The sequence below is a fragment of the Bombus vosnesenskii genome, unplaced genomic scaffold (genome assembly GCF_011952255.1).
Source record: "Bombus vosnesenskii isolate JDL3184/JDL3185 unplaced genomic scaffold, Bvos_JDL3184-5_v1.1 scf7180000015010, whole genome shotgun sequence".
Taxonomy (NCBI): Eukaryota; Metazoa; Arthropoda; class Insecta; order Hymenoptera; family Apidae; genus Bombus; species Bombus vosnesenskii.
Window position 1 is genome coordinate 9,081 of NW_022883772.1, and position 24,218 is coordinate 33,298.

The 24,218-nt window shown below is 41.9% G+C and overlaps 1 protein-coding gene, 1 long non-coding RNA gene and 1 pseudogene across 2 annotated transcripts; all 3 read right to left on the reverse strand.

Annotated features, from left to right (window-relative positions):
- Positions 1-370: 370 nt before the first annotated feature.
- LOC117240856 lies at positions 371-3,469 on the reverse strand (annotated as a pseudogene).
- A 928-nt stretch (positions 3,470-4,397) lies between these two features.
- Positions 4,398-4,656, reverse strand: LOC117240855. Its single transcript, XR_004494804.1, has 2 exons — positions 4,577-4,656; positions 4,398-4,487 (listed from the first exon to the last, which is right to left on the reverse strand). It is a non-coding gene; the product is annotated as an uncharacterized LOC117240855 (long non-coding RNA).
- A 3,742-nt stretch (positions 4,657-8,398) lies between these two features.
- LOC117240857 (probable serine/threonine-protein kinase MARK-A) lies at positions 8,399-23,650 on the reverse strand. The gene is made up of 2 exons (XM_033506876.1): positions 22,704-23,650; positions 8,399-8,479 (listed from the first exon to the last, which is right to left on the reverse strand). Coding segments are annotated over exons 1-2 (948 nt in total). The 3' UTR covers positions 8,399-8,478.
- Positions 23,651-24,218: the final 568 nt, after the last annotated feature.

The following is a 24,218-nucleotide window of genomic DNA, read 5'->3' on the forward strand; positions in this document are numbered from 1 at the left end:
TTCTACTGCGCATGCGCAACAGGAAAACTTGAATTACACGTAATAGTCAAAAATTCGAAAATCTTATCCTTTCGTGGCAGCGAAAGTAACTAGAGGTTCCATAACATTAATAATAATAAGGCAATAATATTAATATTAATAATAATGTAATCGAGTACTACTAACAATATTAATAATAATAATAATAGTAGGGTAATGGCAAGATACACGCGGGTATAAATTAATCATTCCTTTCGTAATATTTACGACGTCTTCGGGATATTCTTTAGAAATTACTTTATTTCTGGTCAATATTCATTAACGAGCAACTTTTCTCTCTGTTTCTTATCACGATTTTTTTCACTTCATCACAATTGTACCGTTGGAAATTATTCAAAACATTGTTAAAATGTCCATGAAATATATGCAATTGCCGTATTGAATAAGCGAGTAATGAAGTTGCTGTTTCACTGAATAAAAGTGAAATCTCCAATGCGTGTGCTCAAGTATATAAGTTAAAAAAAGATTGGTACATCAATGCCTATTATTCTTAATCGATATTCATCATTTAACAATTAGGACCGAATTTTTACAAACCAACTCTAAACCACGACCCAATTTACAAATAAAAGATCGATGTGTAAATTAACTATCAACTATTAATCTCCAATCCTATGTGAAGATATAATGTTCGGACCAAATTTCTAAACTAACGTGGACAATTCATGCGGACTATTGGTGGTTGCTGCGCTACTTAGATCCAATGTGGCAGCCGGAAGACCAGAACTGACGCTGCCGGTTGCGTCCCGTGGCAAATGCTGCGATCTATTTAGCTTATTTCCAGGACTCGGTGGCGATCTATCTGCTGGTGTATCCGGTGGCGTAACCACGTTTCTGTGTCAGCTCACGTTCAGATGATTGTGCGGCGCCGCGATCGGAGCTGGCGATGAGAGCAACAAGGGCGGTGGAGACATTGACACGTGTCGATGATGATGATGGTGATGATAGTGTTGGTACTGTGCAGCTCGGCCGTGCGTTGCGTGGCTGGCATTTAGTTGGTTCGTCACGGGCCCGACTTTCGTTGGGCAGCCAGCATGGTGGATGGTTAACGGGCCACGTAGTTGTTGTTGCTGTTGTAGCTGGTGCTGGTTCTGGTGCTGTTGCCGCTGCTGCTGACGCTGCAGCTGTACCGCCGCTTCGCACTGTTCGCGCGCTAACGCCTTCACGGCATTCGTCTTCTCCTACGAAATAAGAATGATAGGTTAGGTTGTAGTCGGGGGCCATAACAAATTAAAAAAGTTATAATATAAGAATTTACATTTTAGTTGAAATGATTCTAGTTACGAATAAGTATTAAAGATGATTCAAATCTTTTTCGTTACCGATAACCATGGTGAAAACTCTTTTGGATTACTTTCAGCCATTGTCAATCTTATTGTCAATACTACATGCTTGAAGTAGAAGGAGGTGTACAGAGAAAAAGACTTTTTCTCAGCAAATATAATTGTAAATTCGACCAATTGCGGGGAGACGTAATCGCGAGGAGAGACGTCAACGGGGGTCGTAAATCCCCGTTACGATTATAACAATCGACACCACGAATTGATCGATCCCCTGATTTCCGTTGAGATAATAGGGGTGATTGAGTTTGTATAACACTGTGATTCACAGAATTATAAAGTATATATTTCCAATACTTAGATTACACTGACGTAGAGAAATAAATAGTTAACAACTTGTCGCACGAAGATGCGATAGATATGTACGCTAGAGCAGGGTTCTTATAATGGAAATTAATGTATTAATGGACTTAGCACTATAATATATTTAGGAGAGAAGATGTGTGTTCGACAACACCGAGAACCGACAAAAGATTTGCGTGAAGTATGCGACTCTCGCGCTATGTGTAAACTGCCGCGTTAGGCGTTAGTTTTTAGACTGTCTGTCGCTCTTTTTCTAATGCGGAAGAAAAGTTCGGTGTGGGTGTGCCCCTGTGCCTAAAGAACGCGGATTCGTTGTTCCCACTTTCGTTAGGAAAAGTGAGGGCAACGAACCGCGGTGTCGATTGGTCATGACCTGCACTACGGCTCGAAGGGATGAGTCGGGAGTCTCCTACCATCGTGGTGGATAGATGACTGTGTGCGTGAGAAAAACCTAGCTTGTTTTATTACAGGGCTATTCGGATTTTCCTAATGGGTGCATACCCGCTTTCTCCGTGTTTTAAGTGCGACTAATAAACCCAAGGACACCTCTAAAACCGACTGTGTTTCGAGAATATTTTTAAGCTTTAGAAATTCTTCAAGACAAACGGATTGAAGACATATGGTGAAACAATGCAGGGAAATGAAAGTTATGGTGGGTCCTTAGGTTTATTGAGGGTCGAAGTGACGTTACGCAGGCGGTTGTTGTCCGGTCGCGCGGGCTGGCGTGCAGATGTTTTAGGCGGCGTAACAATAATCGTTACTCAATTATTTTGTTCAACAGTTTTACAAATCTCCCAAAAATAAACGAGAATACGAAAATACACTGAATATCGTGTGTATGGTTATTTATAAAATCCCCTTGAAATAGTTGCGATCGCGGATCACATAAACAAACGAACCTGTCATTCTACAGAATATCTTTTTCGGTGAAATTATGCAAACGTAAATGTAACTTCGGTAGAACTCCTCGAGAACTTGTAAGCTTATATCACTCTGACCCAACCAGTCCACTCTAAAGTGTACAATTTATAAAGGGGGATTATATTAATACGCGGAGGATGTGGTAGGTGGTAAGTTTTGCATATGAATGTTCGTTGATACAACGAATGGTTAAATGGAGGTTTTCATGAATGTGATAAGGACTAGATCGAATGTTTTTACACTTATAACTAGAATGCGTATTTTTATACAAGTTTGTAGTTTTACGAACATAATCAAAGAAATAAAATTTTAATCGAGATTTGTTTTCTTATATATGTATATTTTAGCGCATTTTATGCATTTTGCGCCATTTGCGTACTTTTCAATTTCGCACGAATAAAATAAAGATCAGCAATATAATTATAACGCTTCTTAAAAATGTGAAAAATCCTGGTTTCCTAAAAGCTTGCAATTGATTTCAGAAAAATTTTTATGAACACTACCAGATAAATTATGGTAACTCTGAAAAACAAAATTTCACGATAAAATGATTTCCGCGTAAAATACACATAAAAGATGATTTAGACGTATTTGAACGTGTTCGTTTTCTTTTTTAATAGCGATGTGTTCTTACCCTCTGCCACACGAAGACGTTATGGACCATTGCGCATCCACAAAACACGATGCCAAGGCCTATGAAAATCGACGTAACGATTGCCGGTGTGACACCAATTACCTCTCAGAGAAAAGACATCGACTCCCGACTGTCGGACGCCAACGCCGCGACGCATCTTGGTCCCCATCAGAGATAAGGCCCCAACCCCGACTTTCGGACTCCTTGGAATCCACACCAAACCCCCCAACATCCCCAAGCCAGGGTGTATATAAGCCGAGACTTCATCCAGCCCGGGGGAGTTCTCGTTCTAGTTGCTGTTCTTGTACAACACCCCTTTCTCTGTTCAACGTTATTCTACTGTAAGTGCCAAAGTCATAATAAAGTTCGATAAAAGAGAATTAATAGTTGGGCTACGACTCAGCTTTCTTTTCTCTCGCAACCCAAGTATCCATTTTACGTGACACCGGCGTCGAATGAAACTGGATGAATGTATAAAATATCATACCTGAAAGCATTGTTAGAGGATCATTATAACATGTATGCCATAACAAGCGGGACAAAGAATCAGCGCAAATACATATTCTCAATACATATAATTCTCGAAGCGTAAACTATATACATATGCTTTTCATTGAAATTTTCAATACTAGTCGCAAATTATTTTTCAATTAATTTATTATTTAAGTCTTTATATATCAATTCTCGACGAATAAATGACTTAAATTATAGAGAATCTATCTTCAGACAATAGAGAATTCAATATTTTTGGTCGTTAAGTAATTTACAAATTTCTAAAACGATTACGTTCGAAGTTTTGGACAGTATTTGAAGTTTCTAACATGACATTTAAAAAAATAAATAAATTTTATGATATAATTAAAAAAACGTTGTGGTCTATCATAATTTCTATTCCGTCAAATTTATTAAAACGCAGTTTTCTTCTGAACAGAGTCAAAATGTCCGTCTTGAATCGAGTTCAACAGCTTAACGATCGATCGAGCGAATGATAGCTGTGTAAACCAGCATGACACAACGTAAACTTTAGATTAGATCTCGATCCATCCACCAGCCGTATTCATGCATGACATGAATATTCTGTTTCAGTTCTTTATAAATTAATCTGTTAAAACTTCCCTAAAAGACGATCATTTTTATTTTTCTAAGAAAAATAATGACTATTCGGCGTTAAAATTAACTTTATTTCCATTGGATTTCTAAACTGATTTCATACACTCAGAGATAGTTCACAGTATCTTTTAGATTCATGCCTGAATTCAAGAAAAATTAAACGTATAACTTATGTACTAGTATCTTTCAAAAGGTTAAAGTCGACAGAATTGAAGGAATTGGTTCTTACCAGTTAGAAAGACGGGAATGCTAATGAAAAACCCTCCGACAGCACATATCCGGCTGATGGATGATTTTTGCAGGTACTTGATACTCCTGAAACAGACAAAATTTGAAGTGAAAGTCAGTTTCACGATTCTATGATAATTGAGCGAAATATAAATGTTAAGGAAATTCGAGGATTTGGGAATACAAATTATTGACTATATTTCCCACACAACAGTTATACATCTATATTACTCTCTGAAGAACGTCTTGCACCCACGCTGGTCGCCAACCGACTATCCTAGATTCTTCTAACATCTGGCAACAGTCTTTTGTCTCCACTAAGTCCTTGACGCCCTCTAACCCTTACACACACACTCTCATGTACAGTGTAAATGTATCACTTCCCTAACAATAAAGGAACCAGTTTTTTGTTTAACAGCCAAGAATCTTTCAAAATTCTACTGTAATTGATACTTCAAATATATTTAGTCAGACAAAGGATAATCATAATCGCAACGTTAATCTTAACTTTAATTCAAGGATCAAACAGTATCATTATACATATAAAAGTAAACATAAAGTCTATCCACATTATTGTTACTATTATTATTATATGTTATTCTATAATTGATTTTTATTTCTTTATTATCAATATTATTCTATTTTCTATAATGATTCAATTATAGATCTTATTTTTTGTCAATCATATTTCACTGAAAAGATCACTTTGAAAATAATCTAATAGTAAAAAATGAAAAATAATCTTTTTCTACCTTGTCTTCATTTTTTACAAACTCTGTCCACCGCCGTAAGCCTATTAAATGCATGAAACGACAAAGCAAAGCTGCTTCACATAATTCCCCGCTCACGCAGTGTCAATCAGCTCACGACCGCAAACGATACTGCTAATTTCCAGCGACCACGAACGATTTCACCGTAATTGCCGGTGTGAAATTTACCAATACGTGCTCGAATTGGTCAATAATGGATAGAGCGCTCTTGCACACACTAATCTACCAACAAATAATATTGACTCAATTGAACAACAGCGCCTAGATTAACGGAGAAACCGCATGTTCCAAACAGATTTACAATCACGGCAGAAAATACATGCCGTTATAGATGTTTCCTGGTCAAGACTAATTTCCACGCGTTAAGAACATTGTAACCGGAATCTAGGAAGAACTAGCACTTCCTGGAATAATACTATTGTGTCCTCGATGAATGTGAGTTGTTTTTGTCTTTGGTCGTACGACGTCCGGGATGAGAATTCGGGGAACGGTTTTGCGCTGCTGTAATACTCGCACAACCATCCATCCATGGGACTGCATCTTTTTAGGAGGACCAGTGGTTAATCTTTTCCCACTCATTTTCATCTCTAATTTCTCATGAGGCTAAGATTCCTGCATCTTTTATCATAATAATTTATTAATACTATTAATAAATTGAGACAATTATACACGTCGTATTTTGCGTTATAAGATGACTTGTAATTTGTAAAATTTACCTGTAAAATTCCTTTGTTTGTTTTACCGAAGCAATAGTTGGCATTTCTATACGACAATAAGAATTTGTTAATACTAATAATTTGTAAGGTTATCATGTTATCATTCTTCTAATGGATAGTATATTATTGAAACTTTTTTTAATATTGAAACGCGATATTTTTTTGGAGAAGAAGTGCATAGTAGTAAAGAGTTGAATTCTACGGACGTAAAAAGTGGACATAACATTTTCTGTACATGGAGTCGCCTGGCCTAAACATGTTATGATTTCCGGGCAAAATACAGACGAATCCAGCGCTGATTTTAAAGCAGCTTCATCCAAATAAGCCACAATAAGAAATTCCCACGAAACAGTTGCGTTCATCCCCTTTCGAGGTCGCTGACCTCTTTGAATGCATTTCAAGTACGTCGTACCAATGAAACTTCGAGTTCTAGACTAATTTCTCAGCCTTTTGCGTTAAATTTAACCTTCCGCGTTAGTGTATTTCGGACGAGCTCCTATTTTACGCTTTCGTCGACTTCACCAACGTAACACGCAGCATCCGCAAGTAAAACTGTCTCTTAAATTTGATGTGACACCGATACACGACGAGAAGAATCACAATGCCATTTTTATTCCACTTCGTTAATTTTTCGTCGTAAGGTTTAGCTGTAAATAGGATTAAAAAAATTTAGATTAACGAGGAATTTAAAATTGATCTGTTAAATCAACAATTTCCATTAGTTGTCAATAGATTTTATAAGCCTCAGATTACTGAGAAATTATACACATTGCAAAATATTTACCATTGGTTATCCACGCTACACGTAAATTTGATCAATCTACCAATGCACTAACACTGCAATAAATTTCTATTGCAACATTCCACGCTCCTTTGCCGCACCTTAAACTCCTCGCTAGATTTATTCCACCTTAAAGTGCCACATAACTCCTACGACACCGATATCAAATCTTAAACTCCACCAAATTCCAGAGAAACTTGATTTCGTCGAAAGTAAGAGATTAAACTTAAAAAGCAATTTATTTCATCTTTAAACTATCCCAAACTTCTTAAATATAATTTATATATATAAAATGTTATACACTTATTGTGTGCATTATATATTTCAAGAACTTTGCAATAAAAAATAAAACTTATTACATTTAAGATATGGTTATATCGCACAGGCTCGAATATGATAAAGATGTTAAATAAATGTCTCGAATCTCCGCAACAAACTCACACAAACCACCTAAAACACGTATACACAATGTGCATTCACTACGAACTCGACTCCCATTCCCTGCCAAAATCATAGGCATGCAGAGTCAATTTCACTGCTCGAGCTGGTTGAATAGGGAAGAAGGTCGAGAGCTGGAGTTAAGGAGCATAGTTGGTAAAGAATCGCGTGCCGCCGCGCCATTAGGATCAAGCCCACGATCTCAACAATAAATATTAGACGGTTCTCTGACCTGCATTTCGCGTGCGACTCGGGACGATTCAAAAACGCGTAAATTTCCCATGAGTCGAATCAAACGTTCGCGATTTATCGCATTTAGGTTATATCGATATTGTCTACGAGTGGAGGCATTCAAACACAGATTGCTTTGTGTCACTCTATCGTAACTGCCCGTAATACATGATAATTTAATTTCGAATTCTTTCGAATATATGCACGTAACGAAAAATTTGTATTGGTTAGTCAATTGCAGACCAACCAGTTGTTAGCCAGTGAAAATAATGTAGATAATAATAGTGAAGAATTAGCTCGAGAAGAGTAAACAAACAAGGCGCCTTAATAAAAGGCACAATGTGGATCCGCAAAGTGATGGGATTTCAGCGCATGCGCATTGTTTCGCATCAACTTACAATTAGACATGCACGAAAGCTTCATTTCTGCCGCATACATACTTGGATTCGCGTGCATGAAATTCACAAAGTAGGTTATTGCTTGAAAAACAGCTTTAATCGAGCGAAGCTTTTAACCAGACTGAAATCAAGTCTTGGTTTCTTTAAAAATTCAGATGGAATAAGAGAAACCTATTTTATCTGTGGATAAAGGTTAGGCTGCATCGGTTGGCTTATATGACTTTCCGGTGACTTTGAAGGGTAATACGGCGCCGGCGGTCGAGAAGGTAACTTCTCTATTGAACGAGATCTCATTGATCTCGTCTAAGTAGGAAGAGTCTGTCGGCGCTTTGATTTTATACGAGTCTTTCCATTCACGATCGTGCGAGCTGGCTACAGTCGACGACACGGACCCCCGACAAAACTGTCTGAGCCTATTCAAGGCGACGTCAAATAGTTTCACTCGGAGAGATGAATGGAGATAAGAATCACCGGAGCGTATCTGCGCTTCGATGACAATGATATTTGGTAAATCCTCTTCTTGTTTCTCGTTTTGAAAGAAGGTTGTAAAGAAGAGTGCTACTAGATCGTCTAGGGAAATCACACGGTATATATTGTGTAATGCTATTGATTTATCAAAAATAACAAGAGGTTAAGGAGCTTTGGGAAGGTTGATTCAATTTTTTATAACCTGACATCTCTTTGAACAAATGTCTTAAGAAACGCTTGAATAAAATGTTAAAAAATAATAATCTTTTAATGAAATAATCATCTAAAATGAAATCTTTTCCTGTATTTTTAGACAATAAGATTTACTATATCCTACGCCATAATAAGAATCAATTTGCTATGAACTGGTATCTCGGAAATTGGAAGAATTCAGAAAATATAAGGAGGCCGGAAGAGGTAAATGAAATCCACAGAAACATTGACCCAACCTCAGCCCAGTTAGCCAACAAACTAAAATATCTCGCTGCCTTTTCTATATTTACGACCAGAACGTGGTCATTAATTGAGTCTAGCGACTGCACCGTAGACGAGTCACTGACCGATGTTGCTTTAATGGATATGCGGAAAATCACGTGTTCCGGGTTCCAGGGATGTAGTTGTTTTCATTTCCGGAGAATACGGTCGACTCGCGTGTGTATACCAATCTATCTGAGGATAGGTGTTCGTTAGAATTACTAACTATATTACTTTCAACCTTGTGATTAAAATTTTTAAACGTCACTTAATAGCAATTCAGTCGAGTAAGTACAAACTTTCCAATGTCCTAATTTTCAAATCTTTATATTTTTTAATCTCAAAGATATTTTATTATTTGCCGTAGATCAAGCTTCGTGTTACCGGTACTGTAACATTACAATCCTACGAGAAGCCGAAAATAGTGAAAAAATCTGACCTAATAGATAGTAGTCAATATTCCTTTGACGCGTCTTATGCGAACCGCAGTTAGAGGAAATGCAAATAAGCTCTTGCGAAACGGTTTGCCGCACGACAAGCCTACGAACAACGCCCAATGCAAGTTCGGTGGGGGTTACAGGAAGAGGGACGTCTAAAATCAACTAGGAATCCCTATTCAATCGTCTAATTTTCGATTCCGGCATTGAACTTCCCGAAGAAAATTAAATACAATTCCGACTCGAGATTTAATTTCGGTCTCGTAGCTAATGCAATCTAATCGCGTTTGCAAGGCTACGCTTCCGGTCAGAAGCCACGCGCTTCGATCGCGTACTTTCCGCATCGGAAGCGTACGCTTCGGTACTAACCGCGTCGATTTTCAAAGGAATCATTGGACACCGGAAGAAAAAGAAGGAGTAAGAATAAAAGCACGTAAACCGGCAGGAAGTCAATCGAGACAAAATCGATATCGTTGAAAGTCGAAAAAAGACCCGAATTTAGGCTACAGTACATATTCGAATTGAATATATTCAAGGTTTAGATTTTCCTCTCCTGAAAATTATAAACATAAATGAGTCGACAAGCGATCTTGAAAAGCGTCTGTTCCATCTAGATTATGTAAATTGCGTGAATTACCGTTAGCCATAATTCATAATTTATCGAAAAAGCGCGCTTCTTCTCAACCACGCGTTCCCCTACCAGCATCGACATTATCGGCAGATCGATAAGTATCAAAATACCACAAAGATATTAATCTCATCTTTCTTCTAACCGCGAAAAAATGTCGCGCAAATGATAAAACAACAGATCAGCCAGAAACATCGAATTCTCTACGCTTCCGACTGCAAGAAGAAAAACAAAGTTATTTGTGTATGATGGAAACGTCTCTGGACGATGCTCTTGTCACAGACGAAATTCGAGCAGCTGTATATAACAAACCGAAATTCCGAACGCCTCATCGCGTGTGACCGTCCGGTCAGCATCCGTTCTCAGCCGCCTGAGTGGCATTCGATCACTCCAGCCGTTCTCCGAATTTTACACTAAGTATAAACAAAACCTTCTCCCACTCCAACGAATGGAAGAATATAAATTCTCCCTTCAAAGTCATCCAGTCAGTCTAATAAAAAAATTCTTAACTAATCCAAGTATCGAAAGTGTATCATCGCGAACCGAAAAAATTGTATAAATTCAGTAAAAAATAAAAAGAACTTTATCTCCTTGTCGGAAATTAACAAGTTCCTTACTTCTTACCTTAATTGTACACGACACTCTTAAGCGGTCGAGTGCGCGCGAGAATAGCATCGCGGATCGGCATTTCCACGGTGAGGATTGTAAAATGGTTACGCAGATGATGGATCATACGCATGGACCGTAGAGACTATCGTGAATGATGGATCAGACACACATACGCGTTCTTCGCTCTTCCGATATTCTTCGTAACAACTGCTGCGATCTCGTCATTGGAAACGATCTCGGGAAATTCAATCGAATATCGAGGAAATTTATAGAAAGCTACAGCTGTGTTCGCGTATTATTCTAGAGAAAAGTGGTTAACTCTATGAGACTAACGATACAATACGTCTCAAGATAACTTTTAGGAAAATGATTGTACCTTTAAAATTCTTTCGACACTTTCCGGTATATTCTTGTCATTGATTCTGAAAGTATTTGATTAATTTGCTGGTTAATAGGAAGTTGGTTAAAACCGAAGTTAGTTAAAGAAATAAGTAAACACGAAACCCGTGGATACGCTAGACATATGATTCTACCTGCACGCGACAAAAATATTCATGATCTGAACAAGGAAAGAAGTATTGTTAGATTCGCGTCATGCTGCAAATGAAAGATTTACAGCTCGAACCCGATTATCTGTTACATTACATTCTCGGGCACGTGTAGGCTGAACGTCATGATATATGAACACAAGTATAGAAAGAACAACATGGATATTTCGCGCGAAGAACACGAAGCTTCACATATACAGTGTATAACCACTCGACAGTATTTGCTCACGAAAAATACGAGTTGTTAAAGTCTAACAAAAATTACGTATACAGTGGCAAAGAAGAAAACTGTTATGCCGTTTACTCTTATTTCTAATTGACAGAAAGTCGTCAACGAACAAAGAGCGCTTTTTCTTATTCTCTGTACCTTCGCGATGCAATCACAGAAATTCTCCAAAATGCTTCGTGTCGACTAAACAAAGAAAAAAAATTGCAGCTGCTAAGAGCAAACTACCTCCGGAATTTTCTTCGTTTCTAAGTGAACCAGGAAGAAAGAAGGGAAGGGTTAATGACGCCGAAACTGAAGGGTGGCCACGGATCGTTTGAAAGGGGCCACGACAACCGTTACGATTCAGTCGCGCCTGTTCCTCTTCCTAGGTTACCACGCCGAACCATTGCGCGCTTTTACGAGCGTTCCCGCGATGGTTTCCTGGCACTTGCTCGTCCTTTCAACGAAGGGTCGATCGGTTAATTTAAACTCTCGAAGGCTTTGTCCAGTCGGTAACATCGATAAGCTTAAGTCGAAATACGGATTTCTCGTAAATTCAGAATTTTATTGCCACCAGGATGTAGATGGAGGCGACAGATGAAGAACACGATGTAAATTAGATTTCTTGCTTTTATAGAGAAGCAATTTTTAAATTGAACACCAGTCGTCGATCGGTTCTGTAGATCGTTTTTAATAACAAAATAAATTTGGTTAGTTCATAAAGGTTTGTTCGTGTGAATCTTCCCATAGATCATCCGTAACGTAAATGCCGCTATAACCGGCTGCAGATACATTTTCCTTGAACATGTGGCGGCACTTGACAGTAAACTTCCCAACAGTTTACGTCGCTTGACGCACGACACAAAGACCCTACACCTGCGGACAAGATGATTGCCAGATGTCGATACATTCGTACCGAATATTTCCAGCTAGCCTAAGGACCGCTATAAATCTTAGGATTTATTTTAGCTAAGGTCCTCCAAAGAGACAAACAGTCTTTGTTTATCAGTCTCGAAGTCGACCACCTACCACGGGGACACACGCGAAATCTGCTATCTCTCACATACGACGCTGCCCGCTAGCAACACCCTCTCAAGGGCAGCTAGCATCCTTTTCCAACGACCAACACGAATTAGCCAATAAACATTAACGTACATTTCCCTCACTTTCCGAACCAAAGCTTTTCTCAACGAATCCGATGCCTTCGCATCATTAGACACACCCCAACGAGTCTTCCTCCGCAGCAGCATCGCGACAAAAATGTCAGTCTATTACCGCGAGTTACCGCAGTATATCACGATCGTTATACTTACACGGTTCGAGCCGAAAAATTATCTAAGCTCTCGACATCTCGTGTAATCATTGTCCGCACTCGCAGCGTATCTCGAATCGTAGCTATCCAAGCTCTATCTAATAACCGCGCATTCGCGAACCGAATACAATCGCGAATCCTGCATCAAGTGTACTCATTGACATTAGAGTGAATAAACATTTATCGTTCAAGAAATCTGAGCTTTCCTTCCGACCCTATCACGACATACCACCTCAAATTGGTGACCCCGACGTGATTATCCCCGAGTGCTCGTGAAATGTAACACAATGAATCTAAATCAGTTCGAAATGACCATTAACGCCCACTCCGCACGTACGAAGGCCGGCAGGGACAACGCAGACTCGATTAGCGCCCTTCTCCGCGTGCCACCGTTCTGGTCTGACGACGTCGACTTGTGGTTCAAGATGCTGGAAGTGCAGTTCGAAACTGCCCGGATCACTAGTGCCCAAGAAAAATACCAGGTCGTCATCGCGAATCTCGACAAGTCGCACGCGAGATTAATTCGAGACGTATTCGACGCCGCACCGGCGACAGAGCGTTACGAGTACGTCAAAAAGGAGCTCATCGAGCGATTGGGAGAGTCGTACGCCAAGAGACTCCGACAGGTAATCGAGAACGAGCAAATGGGGGACAGGAAGCCCTCTCAGTTTTACCGTGATCTCAAAAGCCTAGCCACCAATTCGTTAGCAGACGATGTCATTTTCACCGTCTGGGAAGGTCGACTTCCACAGCGCATACGGAGCATCCTAGGCTCTGTACAGAACAACGATCCGGACTCCCGCATACAAATTGCCGATAACATTTACGAAGCCACCCTGGAATCAGGGCAGATCGCCGCGGCCAGTGCAGGCCGACTACCTGCGATAACCCTCCCACCTGGCCAGAATAGCGGAATAGGCGACGCCATGGCAGCCTTCGCCAACTTGGTCACCGAGCGGGTAGCGCGAATGGACGCCCATATGAGCGAGATGCGAGCGCTAGTAGCCGAGCAAAGAAGCAATGAACACCGTAGGGCACGAGTACAATCACGCTCGCGTACACGATCCCACCGCCGTTCGCGCCCTCGCGATACGCTGCGGCAAGACGGGCTGTGTTACTATCACATACAGTTCCGAGAAAGCGCGAGAAAGTGCACAGCCCCTTGCTCCTGGAACTCGGAAAACAGGACCAGCCGTCCGTAAAAGTGGCAAACGACGACGGTTTGGCATCTCGCCGCATATTCGTCACGGACAAGAACTCGCGGATCTCCTACCTCATCGACACCGGCGCAGATGTTTGCGTATACCCGCGCAACAAGCTACACGGACACGTGAACAGAAGCGAGTACGAGCTGTTCGCGGCCAACCTGTCCCGATGTCCCTATCATATGTCAAAACACCCATCATCGGCATGGATTTTCTAAGCCACTACGGGTTGCTCGTGGACCCGCGAAACAAAAGGCTTATCGATACGATAACACAGACGTCATCAAGGGAATACACCGCCACAACAGACGAAGCGTCCGACAAGACCGTCATCGGCGAATCACCATACCACCAACTCCTGGCAGAATTCCCGGACCTCACCCGCCCACCGATCTTCGGAAAAGAGAGAATTCGACACGGTATGCTACACCACATCGAAACTACACCTGGTCCACCAGTCTACAGCAAACCGCGTCGGCTTGCACCTGATCGACTTAAAGAGGTAAAAGCGGAATTTGAACACATGATCGAGCAAGGCGTGATGCAACCATCGTGGGCATCACCCCTGCACGTAGTGCCGAAAAAGGACGGAAACCTGCGTCCATGTGGCGACTACCGTGCGTTGAACGCCCGCACCGTACCCGACAGATACTCACCGCCACATATCGAAGACTTCGCGCAACATCTGCATAGTAAGCGAATCTTTTCAAAAATCGATCTAGTCCGCGCTTACCACCAAATGCCGATTGCGTCCGAGAACATTGAAAAAATCGCGATAACAACGCCTACCGGACTTCTCGAAACAACAAATATGATGTTTGGACTTCGGAACGCCACGCAAACATGTCAGCGGTTCGTCGACGAAATCATACGCGGGCTCGATATCGTCTACGCGTACATCGATGATTTTCTCATAGCCTCGAACGACGAAAACCAACATCGCGAACATTTGAAAATCTTGCTCAACCGTCTCAATAATTACAGCATTGTGATAAACCCCACGAAATGCGAATTCGGCGTGCACGAAATCACATTCCTCGGATACTCGGTAAACCCCGACGGAATTAAGCCGCCGCCCGAAAATGTCGAAGCGATTGTAAAATTGTCGAAGCCCGCGAACGCCAAGCAACTACGTAGGTACCTCGGTATGATAAACTTCTGCCGACGTTTCATACCGGGGGCCGCAAAAACACTTAAGCCGCTCAACGACCTGTTAAAAGGCGCGAAAAAGGGCAACGCGCCCATCGAGTGGTCGGAGCAGTAGGAAAACAGCTTTCGCGAATCGCAACGTGCACTCGTGGACACCACGATGCTGGCGCATCCGATACCAGGTGCGCCTATCAGCCTCACGGTAGATGCGTCCGACTACGCAATGGGGGCAGTATTACAACAACGCGCGAATAACCAATTACAACCGCTAGGATTCGCAACGAAATCTTTGACCCCGCTCAGCAAAAATATAGCGCGTACGATCGCGAACTACTCGCGATATACACCGCAGTCAAACATTTTCGACACGCCTTAGAAGGCAGAAACTTCACAATATAGCGACAACCGTTGCCTCGGCCCTCCTCTCTACATAGATAGCTCGTTTCGGCGTACCTTCAAAAATAACGACTGATCAGGGACGCCAGTCCGAATCAAACCTATTCAATGAACTATGCCGGTTGCTCGGCATTAAGCATTTACGCACAACAGCCTATCACTCCGCATCCAACGGAATGGTAGAGCGCCTACATCGACAATTAAAAGCAGCAATAAAATGTCACAATACGAGCATCTGGGTAGAAGTCCTACCAATTGTTTTGTTAGGCATAAAACCCGCTATCAAGGAGGACCTGAACGCAACGGTAGTCGAAATGGTTTACGGTACTGGCATACGATTGCCGACAGAATTCTTCGTACCAACGAAGCAACAGGCCAACTCGGAATTCGCGAACCGTTTAAAGGAGCGAATAGAGAAAATCAGTCCTCACCCGCTTACGCGACACGGCGAGAAGAAAACCTTCGTGTTCCGCGAGCTCGAAACATCACCATACGTATTTATACGCCATGACGCTCCAAGCTCTATCTTATAACCGCGCATTCGCGAACCGAATACAATCGCGAATCCTGTATCAGGTGTACTCATTGACATTAGAGTGAATAAACATTTATCGTTCAAGAAATCTGAGTTTTCCTTCCGACCCTATCACGGCATACTACCTCAAACAAATAAATCAAAATCGTATGTTATAAATAAAATCTGACTTCACGAGGTGTTGATCCCTCATAAAAGAAGTCTTTTATATCTCGCAGATGATTCATAACATGACGTCTACTTTAACTTGTTCCTTATACCTCCTTGTCGAAAAAGTTAATAGTTTACAAATTCGAACATTATATATGTGACGGAAGAAAAGAGAGAGAGAGAGCGTTTCGTCCTGGGACTACCGGTGGACTTGTCAGTAAGGCTATGCTCGGTAGTCCCTGCCTTAGACGTAGAGTGAGTCTCGCTAGGTGCGGTATTTATATCAATCGCTCGTATATTCGACCCCTAGAGAGTTAGACAGACAGACTCGTTGTCGTCGTAGCCCTCTAGTGTTGGCGGTTGGTACCCGCGGCTCGACTTGTCGGCGTCCTATTGATACCGATCCGCCACACATATCTACATAACATCGGCCATTATATTTGCCAAACCAAATTTGTTTTCTTGTAACGTTCTGTGATTAATTAATGCTACAACAAACTTAATATAGATTGTCACGTGCAAAATTTGCACGATAAATCAGATGACTACGATACAATCTTCAAATACGATCGTATCTTTCGTATACAAATTGATAGTTTCCACCTAACTGACAGATTTTTATACCCTTGGAAAAATAACGTCTTGACGAACAATTCACGCCAATCAACGCCAAGAATGAATCACGCAAATTCCACTGGAAGTCCTCTATTCACTTTTTCGATTTATCATCAGCTGGAAACATCAAAATTATCGGCTGGTGATTGGGAATTAATCGAAAAATAAATTACCAGCATTGAGACACGCGAGTGCCCGTTTCTTTCTCTATTTTTCTGTCTGCTTGTTGGAATATTAAGGCGCAGTCACGGCCCGCCAAATTTATTCCCGTTCCGTAGTGCCCTGTGTCGGTGAAAAAAGTTTGAAATGCCGGATTCGAAGGCGTGGAATGCCAACAGCCACGACAGAGAGCCCTCTTCTCTCTTTCTGGTGGAAAGGCGAACGGGTGCACGCGTATGCTCGGACGCTCTGACGCATGAAGAACCGCCCGTGAACAGAAACTAGACACGCGTGTAACGTAAAACCGGGCCGTCGATGAAAAACGAACAAGACTTTCGCGACCGATGGGCGTTTTCAATGACAGATCGAATCGTTCAGTTTCACGGTTCGTTCGGGGTCACAGTAGCGTTCATCTTGGCATAAAAACGCGCTAGAGACGATTTCTCATCCATTGGTTAAAGTTGATGTGTGTTTCGGCGAATTGTCGTTTGGAGGAGCGATACACCTAAAGAAACGCACATATTCATAAGAATCTACGTTTCGTATTCTTCGTATCGATATCTTTATTTTTATTGGTCGTATCATATTCGATGTAATAGTTGGTTTTTTAGCTAGTGAATTAACAAGATTTAATAAGAAATTTAGTACAAATGCTCCATGCGTCGTGTTTGACACGTCGTTGTTAAACTCTCATTTATAGGAAATTCAAAGCTGTATTTTCTCACCCAGCTTAAACCCTACGAACTCTTTTCACACGTTTCACCCGTCATTGAACGAAACGATGAAAACGTTCATCCATCCACGTCTCTCCAGTAATAATCCAATTAACCTGTTTCCCCAATAAGTCGAAATCCGCGATCGAAACGTGAGATCGCGAAGAAAAATGCGCGCCTACTTTGGGATCGCGCCATCTAACAACGAAAGAAGAAAACTTCGTGAGCCAGCAACTACTTTGTCCAAAAGTGGCTTTATTCGAAAAGTCTGCTGTTCAGCGTGTTCGCGCCAGCAGCACCAGAGATCCCTTATTCCGGACCATTTAAGTAATGAGCCGGCACTTAGCAGCGCCGCTTGTCTTTCATTCTTCTCGTGTCTCTGTGATCGTCGTCGCCGTCGTTGGTGTCGTCGTTGGACCTGTGTCATACTTCGGCTTTTTTTCCTTTCATCCTCGCGTCTCAGACTCGGTAGCGTGGTACGGAAGGAGGGACGGGCACCGAGCTTCGAGTGACAATGAGCAAGCGCAGAGGAACGGCCGTCTACTACTGGGACCCACCATTAAAGTTCGTGCTTCTTTCGGAGCACGTCTGCACACCCCAGGGCTCCTTCTCCTTCGCTAACAATGCCACTTTGCGGACTTCGCAGTTATCTTCAGCCGGACGACCTTCGGCTAAGGCTTCCTAGCTGGCGTGCACCAGAGACACTGACCGAGAACCCTCTTGCTTTTGGTCTTTCGTTGCCAGTTGACTCATTCATAGGGAACACCATTGTCGGAGAATTAGTTTCAGAACGAAGGAGAATTGTTGGTGATCTTTAGTTAATTTAGAGCGGAAGGTTTCATAATTTGTAATTTGTAGTTTACAACAGAAATTCCTATTGTTTATTAGGGAACTTATGCCGCAGTTCCTTACATTTGAGGGAGGTCTATGGTAGAAATTTTTATGGTAGAAAAATATCGTAGGAGTCAGCCTCCATTATTAATAATACGGATACAGCTGTGCATCTTTTACTTTGTAATTTTAACACGAAAATATCCAGTCATCTTCGGAGTATTTGAAAACATTTTGGAAACCATTAATTTGTTAACTGCGGAGTTTATTTCCTTACATTTGGGGGAGGTCTATGGTAGAAATTTTTATGGTAGAAAAATATCGTAGGAGTCAGCCTCCATTATTAATAATACGGATACAGCTGTGCATATTTTACTTTGTAATTTTAACACGAAAATATCCAATGATCTTCGGAGTATTTGAAAACATTTTGGAAACAATTAAGTTTTAACTTTTTAAAGTTTAATTTCAAAAATGCCTCTATGGGGTGAGCAGGTAAAATCAAGCAATAACGAATAAACACGTCGAACGTAGTTAAGTGGTTAAGAGCACAAGAAGACAGTTCTTCGCATACCCGTCGACACTCGGACTATTCCTTCTAGCTAAACAGCTCTCTAGGAGAAAATCGAGCATTCCAATTCAGCAGAATCGTGAATTGTCTGGAAGCCCCGGAGGCAAAGCAGGGGAAACAACCGTTGAGCGAAAGGACGAGGAAAAGAGAGAAAGAAGGGAAACGAGAAGCGTCCGGTGACGTTGCAATTTTAATCGTCCTCCGGTTATCTCTTCTGGGCACACTGCGATACTGTGACACAACCGGTAATATTAACTTAGCAGTCAGCTGTAAAAGTTAGTCGTGGTGATAATGTAGCATAAAGAATGGCTGTGTCCTGTGTCATCGAACGATCGATAAGCCGCTAGTTATCAATGTCCAAGCTAGATCTATTGTTCAGAAAAGAAAACAAAGGATGGTCGACCACAGAAAACGGTACACTTTCTTCCCTAGAGGCTATTCTGCCAGATGTGGTTAATCGAAGCAGTAGCTCAGATGTAAACTGTCCTCTTCTCTTTACTCTTAGTTAACCAATAGTTGGGCGAATCACCAGAAATTTACAACCGGGGCCCCAATCGGTGACCTGGAAATTCTGGGGCCTGAATACCTGTCTAACGAACACCTGTCTACTTCGATCAGTGTTTGCGTTACCGTTGCTTACCACCAGCCAAAATAAGTAATTACAAAGCATGATTTAACACTAACTCTACCAGGCCTGGTCAAAAGGCCGTGTTTCAACATTTAATTTAGAATTGTACAGTCATTGTTGTTTCTTCTCTTCTTCTACCTTTATATAGATTCTTACGTCAACAAAAATTGAGAAATTGATTAGTCGGATAATATAAGAATTTACATAAAGTTGGAGCTAGCGTTAAGATAATAAATTCACACTCTTATAAACCGATTTATAGAATACTGCTCCCACTATAGTAAAATGAAATATACTATAAATAGACGAAGAATTTCATATGTTGCTTAAAAACGTTTCTCGCAAAGAACCAATCTTTAATCTAAATATATATATATATATCCAAACTCCGGAATATACTCTGCCCGTTCCCAAATCTCATTCTATGCTAATTTGATTATCTGAAATCGCAGTGCACGAGTTTCAAGATCGACAGCTAATTTCGTCCGTGTCCAATCTTCATTATTCTCTTCTTCTCTGTTATTTGTTCTGGAAACAAAAGTTACGATACGTCTCTGTAGTTGCATACATTACAATGTTAACGGCTCGTTCTCCAACATTTCGAACAGCTTGAACAAATCTCGTTCCAATGGCCTGCCAATCAAGCCTAGTTGTGGAATAACGCAACACGCACAATATCAGCCGCATCTTCGTAGTTTGGTACATTAAAATGGTCAGTGGAATATAGTGGCATAGATTTGACTGCGAAATCCTGGGACACTCTATATAAGGAAAGGACCCTATCAAGGGAAGAACAAGATTCGAGTAAAACCTGATCGAACAGTAATATTCGTTGGAAAAACTTGTTAGATGGTAATATTTGCAGGAAAACATCGTCGCACAATTATGGTCACAAGGGAGACATGGTCACACGGTAACATTCGCAAGAAACTTTAATATGCCAATCACGCACAACGTCTGGATGCTTTAAGAAACAATGATCTTTCTATCTGCCGAAGAGCACACGACATTTTCCCACGCGAATCAAACTCGACACGCGATAAAAGACCCGCCACTGGCCAAAAAACTGAGCGAAAGAAAAAGGACGGAATTAAAGAACCGAAGAGAAAACTCAAAACGGCATGTCCGTTGAGGGTAATCACAGTGTTACGACCGTTCGCGGAGAGACGCGGTCGCGAGGAAAACGCGTCAGCGAAAGGCGTAAATTCTCGCTACGATTCGGTAAATCGACGCCGCGAAGTAGTCGTTCCCCTGTTTCGGTTAAGATAACAGAGGTGGTTAAATGAATATGACACAGCAGAGTAAGTTATATTTCACCGTTTATTCCAACAACTTATAACGAAGACAGTTACGCTGGTGCGTATGTACGAGATGAGTGAGTGACTGATCTACGAGTGTGTATACCCGGTTGAAGGATGTTGACCGTTCGAAGGATGTAAAATCAGTACTGTCTTGGGAGACGATGCTGTCTCGGAGGAAAGCTAAGGATGGGTGTGTCTAGCGCACGGGACCATCGGATTTGTTGGTGACGATTTTAGTTAGGAGAGTGAGGGAATAGGCTTCGTTGTTAATTGGTTAAACGAAGGGTCTTAACCGCCCTCGAGAGAAGGTGGTTAGTGGGAGGAAAGTTGCAGCGTACGTGAGAAAAACTAACTTTCCCTTGTCACGCCGTGGTAGACAATAGTCTTTGGAAATTCTTCGGAAACAGACGTTTGTTTGGTTTGAAGGACCTTTACTAGGAAATCTATGAGATTTATGGAAGGTACTTGGGACTGTTGAGGGTACGCAGTGAGTATCCGAAGACATCTGGTTGCCATCTTGCCCGCGGTGTGTGGCCTCGGCTAGGTAGAGTGTTACGCGACGTAACACACAGTGATTTGGCCGACGATTTCGGCCAATCTGCATAACTTAACGCGCGTTTCCATTCGCTAGTAATTAGAGTCGGCGATGCTTACTTTGTCGCGGTCGGCAACGAAAAAGATAAAAAAGAAATCCGATTGACCAACGATAAGGGAACTTCCGAGCAGAAACCACAGATCCCATCTCGAGGAGTATGTATCGTCTTTAACGAGCCTTATTTTCGCTTTCGAGTTGCGTGTCACGGGAGGCGAGCATATCTATATTCCCTTTGTAACTTGATCTGCACTGCACTGTGTGTATTCGATAATATTTTTCGCGAACGTGCGTGCTGAATTTGCTGGGAGAATTATTAGGTAAAACGGAGAATATTGCAATTTCTACACAAAGGGCGTGTCACGATCTTTCAGGTTGGTCACAAATTAATATAGCGTAGTCTATATAAAAAAATCTTACTAATAAAATTATTATACGATTTCCTGCGTGCACGACGCTCGAGGAATAAACGAAAGTGTAATTTTCATTTTCAAGGTTCGCGTCACGAAACATACGCATTTACGGATACATCTCACCACACAGTATCGTATTGTGATTGCAGACACGTGTTTGATCAGCAAAAGCGGGACACGCGGTCGGTGAACGCTTGCACGTCAAGTACAGGATGTGAATTTTTGCGTTTCGTCCTCCAGGCCGCGTGAGAAGAAACACTAGACAGGCCTCTGATATATCGCACGGGATACGGGACACTGCGTTTGTTCCAGACGCACACAGATAGGCCACGCATGGACGAATGAGAACTTATATTCCGGCACAAGGATAATGATTGAGGATAGCGTCGCCAGATTATAGAAATTAATGGTAATCATCGTTCGACCGCGAATCCCGCGAGTTCCCAGCTACCAGGAAAATGCTTATTTTTCTTTTCTTTATCAATACCTAAGTAAGTTTGAAAAGTTACATGTACAACAGCAACAATGTAAATATGGATGCTGTTGACATTTAGGAGGGAAAATGTCGATGACTATCAGAGTCCTCTTTCCATCATATGTATAGTTCGGATTAAAGGATATTTGTATCTCAACGTTTATTTGCACTTTTAGAAGATTCTCTTTGTGTATTTTGTTTGACTTCCGAATTTTCAAAGATAACAGTATCTTAAGGATACAAACTTTAAACGTATATATTTTTCACACCTTGTTCGACCTTCGGGTTGAGTAAAGTACGGATTATGTACAAAGGTATTTAAAGCGTTATAAATCACAGATTTACCCAGCGTGGCATAAAACGAAAACTCTACTCACCAATGTCCTTGATACGAAGTCTTGACGAGTTTCACAGTGAAGAGGAACTGTATAGCGCACATGAGGAGACAGCAGAGGTTTAGGGAGGGGGCGAGTGCGCACAGCGCTAACGTCACCTCGTAGACAATCGTATACTCTTCCGGGCTGATCAGGCTACTCGGCGTCACCGTTAACGGTGAGATCTTCAGCAAGACGATCAACGAGAGTAGCGCCAGTAACAACGACACTAGACACAATAAACCCAAACTGGTCAACGTCTCTTTCGCGCTAACCTCGTGGTCCTTGTGATTCCTTGACAGGGACGACGACCAGGAAGCGTTCAAGGGGTACGCCGTGGAACCGGGACCGGTGAACTGTCCCCCGGTAGTCGTACCCTGAAGAGCAGGTGCAGGCGAAGGTGTCGCCTGACTGGGTAATCTGGACAGTCTCGAGATATCAAAGCCTCCATTCGCTTTAGGTCTGCTGTCCTGGTGCAGCGGCGCCGGGGATATCACCCCCAATGTGGTCGACAGATTATTATTATTGTTATTGTTATTCCCACCGGCAACAGGACTGACGCTGTTCACAGAATGCTTCGACGTGGACAACGTGGACAGATTAAGAGCGTGCGAGTGATTCAATCGTTGAGAAAGATTGTTCACGCTCAACTGAGAATGATTCAAAGGGTGAGTGGAAGATGGCGTGGTGGCAGCCTGATGCACGTTGGCTCTTTGATGGACCACCGAGTCGTAAACGTCGACTCCCCGTCCTTGGCTCCCCCCTGTCGTTCCACGAACGTTGCTGTTTTGGTTGTAATGATGGTGTTGCTGTTGATCCTGTTGGTGACCAGAATGATGGTGGTGGTGGTGGTGGCCGCCGTGCAGCGAGCCCGAGCTCGCCTGGTAGTCATTGTGCTGGTGCCTGGAGCCCGCTGACGACGGTTGCCCCGTCAGGATATGCTTCAGCATTACTCGACGCTGGAATGCCTGAGGAAGACTGCGCTTCTTCCTGCTCCTCTACATGGCGCTACGCGGGACTCGCTTCTGAGCACGTCTTTCTCGTTGGAGGTTTCTTCTTTCTTTTCTTTCCCAGTAGAATTTTTACACAATTCTTTCTCTCTTTTATCATTAAATTACCTTTAATTCTTAACGACCTTTAATCTTTGTCTCTTCTTTCCTATATATATATTTTTGTTTACTTTTCTCCGTAGCGAATTTTGTCTTTCTGACGCGGGATTAGGTTCCTGGACTTAGGGAGTTGCTACACGCCAGCTCCACCATGGCGACGACATTCACTAGGCAGCCTACATAGCCACCTTTCAGCTCACGCTTCGGGATACTTTTTTCGCTGAGATTCTCCGCGATGAGGCATGAAAGCAGAGACCACCGTCTGCGGAGGCACGATTATTCTATTGTTCCTTTTAACGAGTAATCGTTTTACTCGAGTCCTCTTACTAAACCGTAAGTACGAAAGACTATTATACTTAGATAGGTACTTGGTCTCAAGAACCAACTTATTTTGGTCTTTCGATTAAGT